The sequence below is a fragment of the Epinephelus lanceolatus genome, chromosome 10 (genome assembly GCF_041903045.1).
Source record: "Epinephelus lanceolatus isolate andai-2023 chromosome 10, ASM4190304v1, whole genome shotgun sequence".
In the NCBI taxonomy this organism is placed as follows: domain Eukaryota; kingdom Metazoa; phylum Chordata; class Actinopteri; order Perciformes; family Serranidae; genus Epinephelus; species Epinephelus lanceolatus.
Genome location: NC_135743.1, coordinates 13358035 through 13375441, shown reverse-complemented (window position 1 = coordinate 13375441; position 17407 = coordinate 13358035). Strand labels below are relative to the sequence as shown.

At 43.6% G+C, this 17407-nt stretch overlaps 2 protein-coding genes across 2 annotated transcripts; both read left to right on the top strand.

Annotated features, from left to right (window-relative positions):
- Nucleotides 1-441: 441 nt before the first annotated feature.
- Nucleotides 442-1957, top strand: LOC117266272 (protein S100-A6-like). Its single transcript, XM_033641374.2, has 3 exons — nt 442-599; nt 1343-1482; nt 1616-1957. Exons 2-3 carry the CDS (start codon nt 1348-1350, stop codon nt 1742-1744), a joined length of 264 nt encoding a protein of 87 aa, XP_033497265.1. The 5' UTR covers nt 442-599; nt 1343-1347; the 3' UTR covers nt 1745-1957.
- Nucleotides 1958-8475: 6518 nt separating this feature from the next.
- Nucleotides 8476-9669, top strand: LOC144464413 (uncharacterized protein F54H12.2-like). Its single transcript, XM_078171209.1, has one exon. It carries the CDS (start codon nt 8476-8478, stop codon nt 9667-9669), a length of 1194 nt encoding a protein of 397 aa, XP_078027335.1.
- The last annotated feature ends 7738 nt before the right edge of the window (nt 9670-17407 follow it).

The window sequence follows — 17407 nt, the reverse complement described above, 5'->3', positions numbered from 1 at the left end:
CAGTGCGTTATGAGACCTGGGATACACCCTGTAAAACCAGTGTTAATTTTACTTATAAAGGAAATTATTCTGAATGTGAGAGTCAATATTTGTAAGAATTTGTTTAAAGGCTGAGAAACAGAAAAAAAGATGTTCTTACAGGTTCTGGATACCCATGTGCATCTACATGACTTGATGTTCCTTTGATTGTCACTTAAATTACAAATTCTACCACTTGCCGCTTCTGCGGCCCCCCCCCCCACACGTCGTGACAAATGCCGCCCTGGGCAAACAGCCATTCGGCCCATATCAGGATCTGCTACTGCTTATATGCTAATATGACTTGTAGCTTTGCCACACTGGTATCACTGGTATGAGATGGGGCTTACGTCAAAGAGAAAGCATGAAAGTGTAATGTTGTCATTCTGACAATTTGTTAGTTTCCAGGAGAGAAGAAAGAAGGGAAGCACAAAGGGGAAAAAAATGACGTTAGAGGGGTGGGGGCTTAGAAAGAGGGTGTGTCAACCTCTACTATAAAGATTGTGTCCGTGATCTCTGCTCATATTCCTCTTTTCCACCATCTCAATTTCTTGACCTACTCAAGTTTTCATACAACTTTGGTAAGTGGAAACACGTTTGTATACCTCCCTGTATTGCATTCAACATTTTGCTTTTTATTTATCTACGTAACTGATTCCTGATATATGTGTGGCATTTTGTGACATGAGATGCATGAGTGAGCTACTGGGTGTTTTTTGTGTAATGTGTGGAGTGCTGCATCTGAATAGGATTAGGAAAGGACAATGAAAAGCTGTTTTAAAAGATCTGCAGGCATGCAGTAGGCTGAGAAAACCAAGAGGAACTAAAAATCAGTGAGTTAGGACAGTGTATGTATGTACTGTATGTAGTGGCATTCAGAGGAAACAACCAGGGAAGGGAGTTGGCAAGCAGACTGTGCCACACCCGTACTTACTCGTCTCTTTTTTATAACCAGCGGGCACTAGAAATGTAGTAACTCTTGGGGACAGAGGAGATTATGAGCAAGCACTAGAGCAAGACTTAGAGGGAATGAAAATGTGAATTTCTTTCTTTTTTTTAAGAATCACTTCTTTTCATGAGTCAGATGAGGACGTGTGTTGGGCAGTAACTTTCCAGACCATAGCAAGCTGCTCATTTAACTCCTCCCAGTGTTTTTACTGGATGATCCAAAGCAGTGGAGTCCAGCCCGTGTGTGTAGCTTCTCGCATTACCAAAGTGCAGCATTGCCAAAGCCACCTAAAATGAATGACTGACTGAACAAATACATAAACAATTAAATCAATAAACACCCGACTAAGGAGTCACCAATATTTTCTCATTCCAGCCAACATGTCAGAGCTCAGTGATGCAATGATGAAGCTCCAGAACGTCTTTGACAAGTATGCTGGACAAGACGGCGACAAAAAGACTTTGAGTAAGGCAGAACTCTCCAACCTGCTCCACAAAGAGTTTTCTGTGCCAAAGGTAAGTAGAAAAGGTGTAGCAGTATTACAACAGAAAGCTATGAATGGATCTTGGACATTTTTATTTGTTTGTTTTACAGTCCAATTACATCTCTAACTGTGTTTTTTTTTTTTTTTTTTTTTTTTAAATTAAGGGCACGAAAAGCGCTGAGTTGGATACATTCTTCAGCGCGCTGGATAACGATAATGATGGTGTTGTTACTTTCCAGGAGTATGTCACTTTTGTTGCAGCTTTAGCTGCTATACAAAAAGAAATGTGTTAATGATTTGGTCACATTGCCTCAGAACTTTCTTGATCCAACTTGCCCCAAAATTTCAGAGACATCTATGAAATACACATTATTAAATGTTCTGATCAGGAAAACTTAGTTAACACACAGAGATGAATCATGGGTGCTGACTGGATGTGTTTCACTGATTCTGAATGTCAGAAATCATTAACAAAGAAACAAAAATAAACGTCACATTTTTTTGAATGTCTTGTGATTGTTCTTTTTATTCCACTTATTTATTTTACAACACAAGTTACTCTGCAGATTAATATTATTAATACAAATGTAATCAACAAAGAGATCCTGATGTTTTATTATGGATGAAGATAAAATTGAATAGATCCCTTGATGAAAATGACAAGGTACCCAGCTGTGTAAAATAAAAAAAATTAGCCACACCTTGCAGTTGCAAAATGAAAGTGATGTTTTCATTATGGTGTCAATAAGTAGAATTTGCTAATATAATGTATATTATTTTAAAATGGGCCATTCTGTGTAATAAGTGCCTTTACTTTTGGTACTTTATTTTTAAAGTGAAAGATTATTCTATTGCTGGCTAAGTGGATTTGGATTTGGGGGCCCTGCTCAAAGTAAGTTTTTGCCACTTCATATGGCACTACTCCAACATATGTATATTGTATAATGGTTAATGTAGTTATTATACACAACTAAGCATGGAAGAGACTGAAGTCGGACCGGTTCGGTAAAATTTATATCTTAATATTATGTTCATATTGGAGAGGGCTAAATCTCACCTGTCTCATGAGGGATATAATACAACCAAAATGATATGATGCACAAGGCAACCATATGGTAAAGAACATACATTTAACTCATTCAGGTCTATGAATACTGTCATCTGGCTCAACCAGCATGCACAGATCTATTTGATGGAATGTCTATGAGCCAATCACAGTGTTCCACATCATCAAAGGTGGACCACAGTAGAGCCATGGGGCGTTTCTCAACACTCAAGTTCAGCAGTTCGGACTTGTGGACTTGACAAGTTCTGACTTGGCAAGTCCGTGTGAGAGTCCGGACTTCCCAAGAACAGGAGGACTGGAGTACAGTTATTTCTGCTTTTGGAACAGCAGTGAACTTGATGATGTCACCACCTCCACTCACCTTGGCTGTTGTACTGTGCGTCATTGTAAGAAATTAATGTGTATATGTTTATAAGGTTTCAACATATATAACTGACATACAAAAACATAAATAACCAAAATATTTTCATAAAATGTCTTATCAGAAGTCCAAAAAAACACGCTCATCCCTCAGAAGTATGAATGGGTGCTGAATCCTCAGTGAAAAATGACAAAAATGTGTACAAAAAGTACAGGACAGCACTCCAATAATGATGTTTATTGCCACATGAACGGTTCGGGTGAAACCCTTCCTCAGCGTGCACAAGAAACAGAATCAATTCTGAATCAATTCTGTTAAATGTCTTATAAAACCTTTTCCCCGCACCTGGCAGAGAATGAATAATACACTTTCTGTCAAATTTAAAGATGATGGATGGTGACCTTTCACCTACTCCTGCCCCCCAGCCGCCCCACCCTCCCCACCCTCCTGAGTGCGGATGTGTGACATCATCATAAGGTTTTTCCTGCTCACTTACACCTCCCTTTTTGGAACCTTCTGTCAGCTAAGAGACCATGCGTGTGTGTGTTGAGATCCGTCAATATTATGCTATTAGATCTCAGCTAAACACCAATCATTGTTGAGATCCGCGGACCCCGCCACCCCCCTCTCCTAAGAAGCTACGTTGAGCAAATGTGTTTAAAAGAGGGCAAAAAGACTCGGGATTTTTATTCAAGAAAAAACAATAAACTAAGATAAAACAAACATGGCAAAGAGAGCGTTGGATGCCTCCGAGAATGCTGCGGCGAATGAAAAAGAAACGCCGGGAAGAGGAGGGAAAATGATGTACAATGATGAGAGAAACGTCATCTGCAGCACCATTATGACGAGTTTTCATGAATCGTGGCCAGCTCCCCAGAAGCGTGTCAGGCATATCGGACGCATTCAGATGCCTCCGGCCTCCACTCTTATGCAGGAATGGAGTTTAGATGCCGGAGGTGCGTGGGGTTACAAGTTCAACTATAAAGCTAACGAAGTGTGTTTCTATCAGTTGGAGAAAGGGGAAACTTTTGGATCTCTTGTGGCCCAAGCAACACTCACCTCAGTAGACTGGAGTGTGTTAAATATGGTGGGATTGACTGATCTTAGAGCGCCCGAGACAAGAGACACGAGACAAGCAAATTCCTCACACAGCCTGAAAGAAAGCCTGCCGGGTACAGAGAAGTAGAAAATTGTGGCCAGCACCGTGTGGGAGACAAAAAGCTCGGCTTCAGGCAGATGGATCTATCGAGCCAGCCGTCAGGTGTCGCTGAAGGACAAACACGGACGAATTTGTTTTGGAGTATTTCAGTTCTGAATACGACTGGGGGCGGACTAGTTAAAAAACGACCGACGGACTCTGAAAAATCATGTCTCTCCCGCCTTCATCAGCTCCTTCAACACCAGAGGCCGACCTTATCAGGCCTTCACCAGCTCCTTCATCGCCTGAGGCCGGCCTTATCAGGCCTTCTTCTGCACCGCCGTCGCTGAGGCGTTGGGTCTCTCCTTCTCCGCCGCTGCAGCCGTCCCAGGGCTTTCCTCCTAGTCCTCCTCCATCGACTCCAACAACGCCCGATTCACCCGACAGCGATGGTTCTTCTTCACGGCCCGCTCCCGCCGCAGACATGCAAACTGGACCTCCTTGTAAAGGAATGCACGATGAAACGGACTCGGTGCTGTCTGCGGTATTTCTGAATACGGTGAGAGCCGTAGTGAGTAAACTGCTACTGTATGTTTTGGCCCGGTACAGAAAGGAAATCTGCAACGGGTGTCAAATCAACCATCCGAGTCAGTGTCAGCACGAATGTCTGGAAGAGACGCCGGACTATTTTTACGAGGTACACCACTCCCAGCTGATGGAAAGACTTTGGACGGGACGGTTTATCCCTACCATCCAACGAGCTCTTAACGCTCGCCGTCTCTGCGTGTCCGAGTACCGGGTCCAGGGCACTTGTGATTTCCTGCTGCATGACTTTAAGACGATGAGACGCACCGAACACTCAATTGCCAAGATTTACAACACGATGACCGAAGGAGACGAGGAAAAGATTGAAATCGTAGACCAAGCTCTGGAGTTTTGGCTTATAGAGTGAAAATGGGTCACTACTGAACTAAACTCGTAATTTCGTCATTTGTCATTTAATCTGTGTTTTGGATCAGGTTATTAAAAACAAAATGACTGTAAATCACGCGGGTTTGAACAGGGACGTTAAAGTAACTCAATTGGAATGCATGTTGGATATAGTTAGGTCCCAATCTGTACATACACCCTGGGATGTGTTGGTACGGTCCACATTGCAACTTGTAAAAGACGGTTCGGTGGCCGATGCATTCTACAAAATCATTAAAGAGATGAATGCCTCAAACATAAGCCATTTGGTTACTCTGTACGATTTGTTTGTAGACGCAGTGTGTTGTCTCGTACCTGTGGACACCTTGACAGAATTGAGAAGGTTGCAATATTATATTCGCATTATCCACGGGACCTCTGCCATGAATTTGCTCTCGTCTGCTTTAGCCTAATGCTATGTTGTTGTTTGTAAGCGTGTATAGCTCATTTATCTTAAATGTTTGAATCATGTATACCTCGTATTACTTAAATGTTTGAATCATGTATACCTCGTATAACTTAAATGTGTGAATCATGTATGGCTCGTATCTTAAATGTTTGAATCATGTATATAGCTCATATATCTTAAATGTTTGAATCATGTATACCTCGTATATCTTAAATGTTTCAATCATGTATATAGCTCATATAACTTAAATGTTTGAATCATGTATACCTCGTGTTACTTAAATGTGTGAATCATGTTTACCTCATATTACTTAAATGTTTGAATCATGTACACCTCGTATTACTTAAATGTTTGAAGCATGTATACCTCGTATAACTTAAATGTGTGAATCATGTATACCTCGTATATCTTAAATGTTTGAATCATGTATATAGCTCCTATAACTTAAATGTTTGAATCATGTATACCTCGTATTACTTAAATGTGTGAATCATGTATACCTCATATTACTTAAATGTTTGAATCATGTATACCTCGTATAACTTGCGATTGTTTTAAAATAAATGTTTTGGTAAGCGAGCGGTTGTGTTCATTATTGATTCAACATGTCGGAGAAAAGTGTCATGAAAAAGGTTTATTATGACCCGTCTCACCCGGGTAGTTTAGGAGGAGTCGAACGACTCCGCAGGGCCGTACAAGATGAGACGGGGAAAAGAGTAAACCCTGACCGAGTCAGAGAATTTTTAGCCGAGCAAGACGCATACACTCTGCATAAACCTGCCAGAATACATTTTCCCAGAAATAGGGTTTTTGTACCGCGACCTCTGAACCAATTTCAAGCAGACCTCTGTGACATGCAAGCCTTGACCAAGCACAACGACGGTTTTAAATATCTGTTGACGGTCATCGATGTGTTTTCAAAGAAAGCATATGTGTGAGCACTAAAAAACAAAACGGCGTCCCAAGTCGCTAGGGCGTTTGACTCTGTTTTAGACGACAGTCAGACCCCTGAAAAGTTACAAACGGACGCGGGTAAAGAATTCTTTAACAGGACTTTTAAGGCGCTGATGGATAAACGTGGTATTAAACATTTCGCCACGGCCAGTGATCTGAAGGCCTCGGTGATTGAGAGATTTAACCGTACGTTGAAAACTAGAATGTGGAGATATTTTACAGCCGAAAACACCCGCAGGTACGTAGACGTCCTGCAGGACTTGGTTAAAAGCTATAATAACGGCTATCACACAAGTATAAAAATGACGCCTATGCAAGTGACGTCCGAGAACACCCTGCAAGTTTTTCAAAACCTGTACGGCTCGATCCCCCTGAGCTTCCAAGAAAAGTTAAAGATGAATTTTAAACAGGGAGATCTCGTGAGAATATCTAAAGTGAGAGGCGTGTTTGATAAGAAATATGATCAGAGTTATACCGACGAGGTGTTTATGGTGGCCGAGTGCGTACCCCGAGTACCCCCCGTGTACAAACTGAAAGATTATGACGGAGAACCTATCCGGGGTACGTTTTACGGAGTGGAGCTGCAAAAAGTAAAGATACCGTGAGACAAGAGCTACGCGGTGGAAGAAATTTTGGACCGACGCGTCGTCGGCGGAAAAAAACAAGCGTTGGTACGCTGGAAAAACTGGCCCGAGAAATTCAACAGCTGGGTCAAGGTCGGTGAGCTGAAAACTCTACAAGAACGCACCGTACGTCAGATTCGTATTCATTTCATTTCATTTCATCATGTCTCAGATCTCAGGCGGCGAGGGGTTTTACATTACCCTGCCCTCCGACGCCAGTGCGCACGTATTTAAAAATAATACCGGCTCCAGTTTCCACGTCGACTTGGTGCAACATATTGACTTGGAGGGCCCGTGGCAAGTGGCCTTGACGGAGATTTCGTACCCGCACACGTGGCATAACATTCCTCAAGACACGACCTACTTTGAGTGGAGAAAGAAACCCGCGACACGCGACGGGGAGACCGTAGTCAACCGTCGAAGGTTCAGAGGGGGATATTACGCCAACTTTGAGCAGCTCAGGGCCGAGCTAAACACACATCTTAGAGTCGTCAACAGCGACATTTTTTTAGCGTTTAACAACATCCAAAAAAGATTTGAATTTCAGGCAGGCGGTCAGTATCATCTGCGCATTTTTCCGCCCGCATCTTACATATTGGGCATGAAATCGGGAGAATGGTTCACGTTCGACGCCAGGTTGGCGCCCCACCCGGCCGATATAAAAGCGGGGAATTACCACCTTTACTGCTACAGCCACGTGGTAAGTCATCAGCTCGTAGGCAACGCCTACGCTCCGCTCCTGAGGACCGTCCCTATACAAGGGATGTACGGAGACGTCATCACGCAGTGTTTTAATCCCGCCTCGTATCTACCGGTCATCAAGAAACACATTGAAAGAATCCACGTTGAGATTAAGACCGATCAAAATAAGCCGGTAAACTTTACCTTTGGCAAGACTATCGTGAAACTCCATTTCAGACCCGCAAAGACCTTGTTGAAACCATGACCCCTTACCACGATCCTCGTCGTTTTGTGAGCTACTATGAAAACCAAGCGGGCGGAGCGCTCCCCGGTTTTTACGGCTCCCCCGTCATGTACAGACGAGGGATAGGGTCTATATTTTCAAGATTATTCCGTTTCGTGTCCCCTATCGTGAAAAAAGTTTTTGCCATCGCTAAGCCTCATCTCAGGTCGGCCGCTAAAAACATAGCCTCGGAGATCATAAGCCACGCCGTAGGTAAAATAACGGGTCAAAACTCTGATCAGACGTCTCAAGAAGGATCCGGGGGTATTATGGTTTTGGCCAGAAGAGTGAGAAAGAGACCTCCGGGGGAGCGCGTTTCACGAGGATCTAAAAAACATCGACACTCCGCCAAGGGCAAGTCAGTCGGTATGAGAGGCGCTAAGGGAAACAAGTCTACCCGGAGCTCCTCAGCAGCGGCGATAAGGTCCAGCGATATCTTTTAGGAAAAAAAACAAACAAAAACAAAACCAAAACATGGCTCTTTTACATCACAAATCGGCCGAGTGCAGCATGGTGGAGCTGGATTTATTTTCAGCCCCCATGACGCAGCTGTCTATAGACGAAAAGCTCTACGCAGAGATTTTGCCTTTATCGGCCATTACCGACTCGGGGCCTATAGAGTTTTTCATTCCTGGAGACAGCGAAAAATATTTGGATTTGAACGACACCTTGCTACACCTGCGACTGAAAATTACCAAAGCGGACGGTACAAAACTGGATAATGACGTGCCTGTAGGCCTCGTGAATTATCCTCTGAATACCATTTTCAGTCAGTGCGACGTTATTCTCGGCGATAGATTGATATCGCAATCCAGCGCCACTCACCCGTACAGAGCCATGATCGAAACCCTCCTCAACTTTTTAGAAGATTCTCTAAAAAGTCAGTTTACCGCCGGGTTATTTTACAAAGACACGGCAGGCTCAATGGATTCTGTGGTGACAAATAACGGACCTAACAAAGGTCTGGTGAAGAGAGCTCGGTTCACCGCTGATTCCCGCGAGCTTCACCTGCTGGGCCCTCTCCACGCCGACATACTTTTATGCGAGAGGCTTCTCTTGAACTCTGTGGATCTGAGAATTAAACTGACCTGCGCTAGCGACGCCTTCTGTCTCATGCAAGCTGCTAACGCTAATTTTAAATTAAAAATATTGGGCGCTTCTTTGTTTGTCAAGAAAACGACCGTTTCCCCCGCGGTGCGTCTGGGTCACGCGGCAGCCCTGTTGAGGGGTAACGCGCTCTATCCTTTGTCCCGTGTCAACGTGAAAACGTACTCCATCCCGGAAAATACTCGAGTATGTAATCAAGAAAATCTCTTTTTGGGCACAATGCCGAAATATGTAGTGTTGGCTATGGTGAACCACGAAGCCTTTACGGGAAAAAGTGACCTGTCGCCCTTCAACTTTGCTCACAACGATGTGGAATACTTGGCCCTCTGTCAGGACGGCAGACAGGTGCCCGCCAAAGCTTTCCAGCCTCAATTTGACCAAGGCCAGTCAGTCAGAGAGTTTTACAACATGTATACGGCCCCGGGAAGACACCTGAAAGATTTGCCGCTGGGCATCGTCAGGGAGGATTTTAACCAGGGGTACTCGTTGTTTGTGTTTAATCTCAACGCGGCCGAAGACACAGACGCCTTGTCCCCCGTCTCCAACGGGTGCTTGAGGTTGGAAATGAGATTCAGAGTTCCCCTGCCGCATACAACCACTCTGATCATGTACGCATGTTCAGGGTGACCGCGGGTCCTTAAAAAGTCTTAAAAAGTCTTAAATAAATTTTTTCAAATTTAAGACCTTAAAAAGTATTAAATTGTCTTAAATTCAGATCAGACAAGTCTTAAATGTGCTTGCGAAAATTTCTGGTAAGCACGGAATGATCTAAATCTCGCCCCGTCGTTTAGATCACGTGACGCAATGAGTCTGCTGCAGACCCGCAGAAGAAGAAGAGTGTGCTGCATCTTTGCTAGCTAACGTGGCCTTCTTGGTTGCACGAAATGGGAAAATGCCGATTTAATGACAAGTGGCTTGAAAACACAGACTACTCGTCGTGGTTAAGGCCCGTTCATGGAAATGTTTATGAAACCAACTGCATTATGTGCCGAAGGAATTTCAAACTTGGGACAATGGGAATCAAAGTGGTGGACTATACCAGAGCCCGCCAGCAGACTCCGATTGCCCGTTTCTGCTCCACTCTACCCACCGCCAGCAAGGATGTTACGACCAAGGATGTTACGGTGGGAAATCCACAGCCAACATCGTCATCATCTGACATTTGCACAGCTTGTGGCTCTACGCCAACACTTAGAGCAGAAGTGATCTGGGTGCTGAGGACGGTGACTAGCCATCACTCGTACAGATCAAATGAGGGAATAGAAGACGTGTTCAAGGCCATGTTTCCAGACTCTGTGCTTGTACAGACATTTACATGTGTGAAAAAGCTGAATCCTTCTCTTCTTTCCAACCTGTGCGGACAAGACTGGATGTTTTCCTGCATGGACTCCTCCATCAGTCCTACCCTGAGCTCTGGACTTTCTGCAAGAAACTTCTGCTCCTGTCTCATGGTCAAGCGACAGTTGAGAGGGGCTTTTCTGTAAACAAGGAGGTAGAGGCTGATAACATGCAGGAGGACACAGTTGTTGCTCAGAGAATGATATGTGACTATGTTTCTGTCTGTGGTGGGGTTCTCAAAGTTCCTCTGACAAAGGACAGAAATTAAGCTGCTATTGTGGGTTGGTCAGTGACAAGTCATATTAGCAAGTAGTATGGTACAGTGGCTTCTTTGCTGGAATTATTTTTGTTGTTATTTATTGATTTTTTTTTCTTCAAAAGACAATTTTATTCTAGTTATTTACATTTTCTCTGTTCTCTTTCCACATTAATAAAAGCCATTGTCTGTGGCTAAACTCATCACTGCCAAAGTGGAGGTTCTCAACACATTGATCATCTGTCTGTTCAGAGTTAAATGAGTCTAGATTATAGTCATTGAACCTGCAGGGATTGATCTTATTCAGACTCATTTTTGCAGAGCTCGTCCTATAGTGAGGAACAGCTGTGTTGTGGAAAAAGCTTTAATATGAGCTTTTAGTTGTTATCTAGATTGTTATCTTACCTTCTTATTTAGTTCTGTTGCCACTGGCATTTTATGAGACTCTTGTTTAAAGAAAAGACAAAAGAAAGTGAACGAGCCACCAATATCCCCTCATCTATGGATGTCGAAATTTTAAAGAAGATAGTGTCTGATTAAACTGTTGGTCTGAAAGAGGTCAGAAAATGATGAAAAATGTCCGAACAGTGTCCCACAAGCCCAAGGTGACGTCCTTAACACAATCCAAATACAGTCAGTTAAGTCTCATAGAGAGGTACAGAAACCAGAAAATAGTCACATTTAGCTGGAATTAGCGAAATTTTCCTTAATTACAATAGTGGGTGGCATAATCGTTATAGCTCTAACTTATTTGGACATGTGTTCTTTTTTTGTATCTTTTTCATGTCTTTGTTTTACAGTAGAGATACAAAAATAAACAATGTACTATATCCCCTTCTGTCTTAATTTGCATTTGTTTACTTCAGGTGAGGTAATTCACAAACTTCACCTACTGGCTCAGTTTAAATAACTGTTCTCTTTCCACATTAATAAAAACATTTGAAGGATGTTGTTGAACAACTGATTATTTTCATTTTTCCTAATTGTACATTTTTAACTGACATCAATGCCTTTAATTGTAAAAGAATATATTTTCACTTTGGTCCATATTTCCATCGCAAGTTTGGTCTTAAATTTTTTTTAAGGTGGTATTAAAAAGGTCTTAAAAAGTCTTAAATATAACTTCCTCATACCTGTAGTCACCCTGGTGTTATGAGAGTATTTTGGAGATCAACTCCAAACGTCAAGTGCTGGTGGATTATTATTGAGAAAACAAAGAAAGAAAAGAAAGAATATGAATAACCACCAACTGGAAGGTGTCATGCGACATTTACTGGGAGATGCATTTTGCGGCATGTGGGCTTCGGACCAACTACCGGCGCTGACGCGCTCATTCAGACATCCCGCCTACATGATTGTCAACACGCACCCTAGTCATCAGCCCAGAGAACACTGGCTAGCGCTCACTCTGGACCAAGACAGGAGCGCCACTTTTTTCGACTCGTTCGGACTACCGCCCGACATTGTCTATTACTCGAAAACCGTGTTACAATTTTTAAAAAGCCGTTGTAAGAAAAAATTACTGTACCAGAAAAGACAACTTCAAGACGTCGCGTCGACTGCCTGCGGACAGCATTGTGTTTATTATTTATGTCATAGGGCCTGCGGGCTACCTTTTGAGAGCGAGCTATCTCTGTATCATGACGACGTCGTAAAAAATGATGAAATGGTATCAAAGTTTGTGAAAAAATATCAACGTTGTACGAGGATTCAACGAGCAGATTCTTTTTACCACACCGCCTGTTCTCTAGAAATGTTCAAAGATTGTTACAACTTGTTTAAGAATTAAAAAAAAGACAAGACAAACGTCAATGTTGTTGTTGTTGTTATTGTACTACTCTTTTATTAAAGTAATTATCACGGCATATAATTAATCCAACGAGCGGCCGTTTTCCACTTTTTTCTTTCATTCCTTTTTACCAGCTTTTTTATTTGCCAGCAATTTGATAATTTTCTTTTGCCTTTTGAGTTTTTGATATTGAGCCCTGGTCAGGGGAATGTTTCCTTTCAAAACATTTAAAGAGAGTTCGCACAAAGACTGAAGAAAGTCAGAAGAGCCGTGGTTAAGAATATCTTTAAGCCTCTGAGGCGTGGTGTGACACAAAGCACGCAGTAAAGGAGCATTCCTTTTTAAACGCGCAGACATGACGACGATGATGATGATGATTCAGGAAGACTGTGATTTAGGTAGATAGACGACGGGCCACTGCTCCGGTAACAACCCCGATCTCAGTCTGTATTGTTCTGGGCAATTTGGGGTGAGATCTACGATTAAATAACCGTGAGCGTTTCTGGTGGCATCTTCAAAGCTTTCTGAAAAAAAAGTTTTTCTCAAAGGAAAAATTTGCTGAGCCAATATATTTATCTGTAATCTATCTCTGGGGTTTTTAAACAAGACCAGGTAATTACTGTTTAAGCTGATGGTCCGACTGTGTTTGCCCCGATGAAAAACATTCTGCGTCAACATCATGATGCTCATGTTCCTGTGGTGTCTGTATTGTGTAAAAATCTTGACTACTTCGGGATGGTCGGAGGCCTGAAAAATGACATTGTCCAGGATAATCAAGTGACTTTGATCGGGGGGAAACAGGTTCTCATCATCAAAAGAATCAGGCAAGCCTTCGACAAATTTAATCTTTTTATTCATCTTTTGCAGTTCACTGTACATGGACTGAAACAAAGTATATATCCATACAATATTTTCAGGCACCTGAGACAAAACATCTTGACAGTTTTCCAATACACTTTTTCCACAACCGCTGGGTCCCACAATCTGACATGAGAAAGGCATTTGCAGTCTAGGATCAAAGTCAATCGGCCGGTGGTCTGCGGAAAACATTTAAATAGCCAAACGGCAAAGTTTCACCTGTGGAAAGCAGCCGTCTCTTGTCAAATACCACACGAAACCTTTTTAAAAAGGACGAGTTTTTAAGCAGAAACCCGTTTTTATCCCTCTTTGTACCGTGTTGAAGAGTCTCGATAAACCCCTCCTCCTCCTCCTCCTCCCTCTCCCCCGTACGGTGGTTTTGCAGGTAACCCTCTACCAGATCTTTGACACTGTCAAAATTGATTTTTTCACAACATTCGTGCATCTGAATAATGCCCTTCACCCGCAACACGGCTCGTTTGTTTTTTCTGGTCAAGTAGGCGTAACTTTTAGGACCCGCCGCCGCAAATTCCTGTATGGTGTCAACCCCAACTCGTTAGTCAAGTCTCCCATATAATTACCCAGTTTGAGCCCCTTGTCTCCCTCTTTTGCGACATGAAGTAGAGAGTCGGTGTCGAGGTAAAGTACCCGATTTTGCAATTGATGCAAATAGTCGTATAACTTTAGACGGCCGTAGGCTGTAGTGAATGCCGCAATAAACACGTTGTCTGTCTTGTTGGGGGGTGCGATATACCGATTGCCGTGACACCACTGAATCAGAGCCGTGGTCTCGTTTAGGAAGGAAAAGTATTTGACTTTGTGTTTTTCTGAAAACATGTAACTGAAAAACTCCTCCGGTTCCCTGACGAGCACGGTCTGGTTCAGGTTACTTCTTTGAGCAAACTTTCCCCATAAGCTATTTAGACAGAGCTTAGCCACCTGTCTTTTAGCCGGGTTCGGTTGAATTTTGTCCGCGTCCAGCAAAATGCCCTGGTTTGCCCCGTAGTCCGCAATGTACTTTTCTCTACTCTCCGGACCCGAGGCCTCGGCGGGGTAGCCCGAGGCCTCCTGTTTACCCTTGAGAAAAGTGTGCATGTACTCTACAAATACGTCGTCGTTGCGTCTATCAAAGTGCCACACCTCTGTGATCTTACCTAGGTGGTACCCCAACTCCAAGGCTTTGTTAAATTCGGGAGTGACCCAAACCCCCGTCAACGCCCTGCCCTCATCGTCGTGAGTACACGAGCCGGCCTGAAAATTAAGATCGGCGCACGTTTGACAGAGGGTGAACACCAGTTTACCCGAGGGTGTTTTGTAGGGCAACACGGGGAAAAACAAACCTCGAGGAGGGTAGACGACGGCCCTGGTTAACCCAAAGTAGTTTTGCGGCTCTTTGAAATCTCGGTAAACTATTTGGCACGCTTGAGAAAATCTTTCAGAGGCGGATGGGATTTTTTCAACTCGAGCCAATCGTGCTCTCTCATCACGTTCACCTTGAGACCGTGGACGGACTCTAACGTCTGTATTCGCGCCACGGTGGAGGCGTGCAACTCGTCAAACGGTCTGCCCGTCAGAGGGCAGGTGTCGTGGGGCTGAAAGCAGGACGGACAACCATGATAAAAACAACCCAGAAACTCCCAAGCCGTTTTCACACCTCGGACCTCGGCGTAACCGTCTACAAAGTAGCGACCGATCTGTTTTTCACCTGCGTTCAACACGTGCTGAATAAAGACGCCCTCGGTATGCGCCACCCACTCTAACCACTGAACACCGGCGTTTGAGTAGGTTTTGCAACGTCTTCGATAGTCGACGGGAGAAGGAATGGCCAGGGTGTTGGGACATAGGAAATTTGTGCGAAACACTTTCATGCAGGCCGAAGCGATGGTGGTGCAACTGAAAGGGTCCACGCCCGTTTCGTCGATGTAACCTTTTCTGAAAATGTCGCAGGCTCGCACAAGAATATCCACGTCATTTTGACAGTAGTGGACGGCTTCTTTCTCAAAATTGAACGTGCCGTGACACACCGTCTCGTACCACGCTTCAAATTCTCTCTTGCCCTCTCTACTCATTTGTTTGACGCCGTAGGCCTCTGGCTCGGGGTAGGGGCCTACGTACTTTAAATGATTCTCGGAGCTAAATCGATGGGGGAAAAAACCCTTGTTTTTATCGGGAAAACCTAGGGCTTTGGGCAGAGCTGAGAGACGGCACATCAAGAAACTGAGACTATCGATGTATCTGTGTTCGTAATCGGGGTTGGTGAAACGTACGACTTTGCTTCCCTGCATTATGAGCACCTCGGGCTTCAGGTTCAGAGACAGCATGGCGTTGAGCACAATGTATCCGTCAAATCCTCTAGCGTTGTGAGCGATAAAGACGGATTTTCTGTACAGGGGTCGTCTGAAATGCAAAATAAACTGTTTGGCACAATCTACGCCCTGAGCATTCCACCTTTTGCCGTCGAGGGTTTTCGTACACACCAGAAAAGGGACGTGCGCTCCCGACGAGTCTACGTACGTCTCGAAATCGTAGAAAATCAATTTCTCTGTATGTTTTGTCTCGACGGGTAAACGCTGTATGTAACACAGGTGCTCCTCGCTCTCGTCTTTTTCTACGGTTACTCCGCAGATTTTACATTTGACTTTTGGACACGCGTGTTGTTTACCGTTACTGTTCATAGCGCTGTAGCGCATGTTGCATTTTTTGCATCTTTTAATCAGCTCGCAATTACTGACGTATTTTTCAGCCACGGGCCTCTTTATGGGCTCTCTGTGTTTGGCTAAACACGACGCGGAACGGGGGTCCATGTCATTGGTTCGACAGCCCATTGGTTCGACATCTCATTAGTCCGACTGTCCGCAGTGCTGAACGGTTTGCGGCGGGCGTATGGTGCGCCGCAACCGGCTTGAGGCGGAGCAGGCTCACGGCTTATGTGTTTGTCACTTTCTTTTTCATTTTAACCCACACCATGTAAAATGGTTCATGCTGCATTTTTAAAAAGGATAAAACATATTTCCACTTACCAAAATTGTATGACAGTTCAGGAGGTTGAAAGGTTGAGATGGAGGCAGAGAGGGATTTGTAAAGGGAGCATGGACACAAACCTTTTTAAACCCTCTACAGCACAGCGTTTCAAATTTCAGTCCAATAAGCTGTGGGAGCAACTATGAAGCATGATTTGAAGGCAGGACTGGAATATAAACATGGCCCAACAGTAAATCAAAGTGTGTGCAGTAGAGGGTATTATTTGCAGAGCAGGTTAACAAATTCCATCATGGTCAAAGTGCTGTCTTCTTTTCTAGCGTACTCTTCAAATGTAGCCTTGACGAGCTCCATTGCCTGTGTAAGCCTTCCCATGTCAGCTGGGACGAGAACACAATACTGACTCTGTATTCCAGTGTTTATTTATTTATTTTTACATATTTTACATGGCTGTGGTAATGAGGTATTGTGGCAATGCTTCAAGCTACAAGAAACTCTACTCTACTGCTTTGAAACACTGGGAGGAGTTGGATCAGCTTGTTAAAGTCAGGAATGTTACTGCCCAACACATGTCCTCGTTTATCACAGGCAAGCCTCTTAAAGCATCTAAACGCTGCTTTCCCAATAACTGTACTGACTGTTTTTTCTCCTCAGTCACTAACGTTTTGCCCCAGAATCCTTAGTTGCTTTTATCTACTGAATTCCCACCAATGACACAGTTGTCATAGATTGGTGAGGTAATGTAGAGCGCCACACAGTACACAAACCACACACAGGAGCTCACTTGTGCACTTCATGCCACATGTTGCTTCAGGTCAGGTATGAAATACAAAGTAGTTACTGCTGCATTTAAGAAAGGGTTTCAAAAGCATATTTTTTCTTACTCAAACTATATGATAACTTTGAAAGAGGCTGAGAGGTTGAAATGGTAGCAGAGAGGGATTTGAATAGAGACAGACACAATCCTTTTTAATTACAGGTTGACATACCCTCGTTCCAAGCCACCATTGTCTTTCTTTTTCTTTTTTTCCCCAGCAATGTCAAAATGACAACACTGGAATCTACTAGTTCCTGTTGTCAGTTGAGTGTTTATCCATGGTCAAACCAACATTTACTACTACTTGACAGCTTTACTGTTAATTTCC

Coding starts and splice junctions, on each gene's coding strand:
- LOC117266272 (XM_033641374.2), top strand. CDS start 1,348: ATGTCAGAGCTCAGTGATGCAATGATGAAGCTCCAGAACGTCTTTGAC. Junction 1,483..1,615: donor AAGAGTTTTCTGTGCCAAAG/GTAAGTAGAAAA, acceptor TTTTAAATTAAG/GGCACGAAAAGCGCTGAGTT.
- LOC144464413 (XM_078171209.1), top strand. CDS start 8,476: ATGACGCAGCTGTCTATAGACGAAAAGCTCTACGCAGAGATTTTGCCT.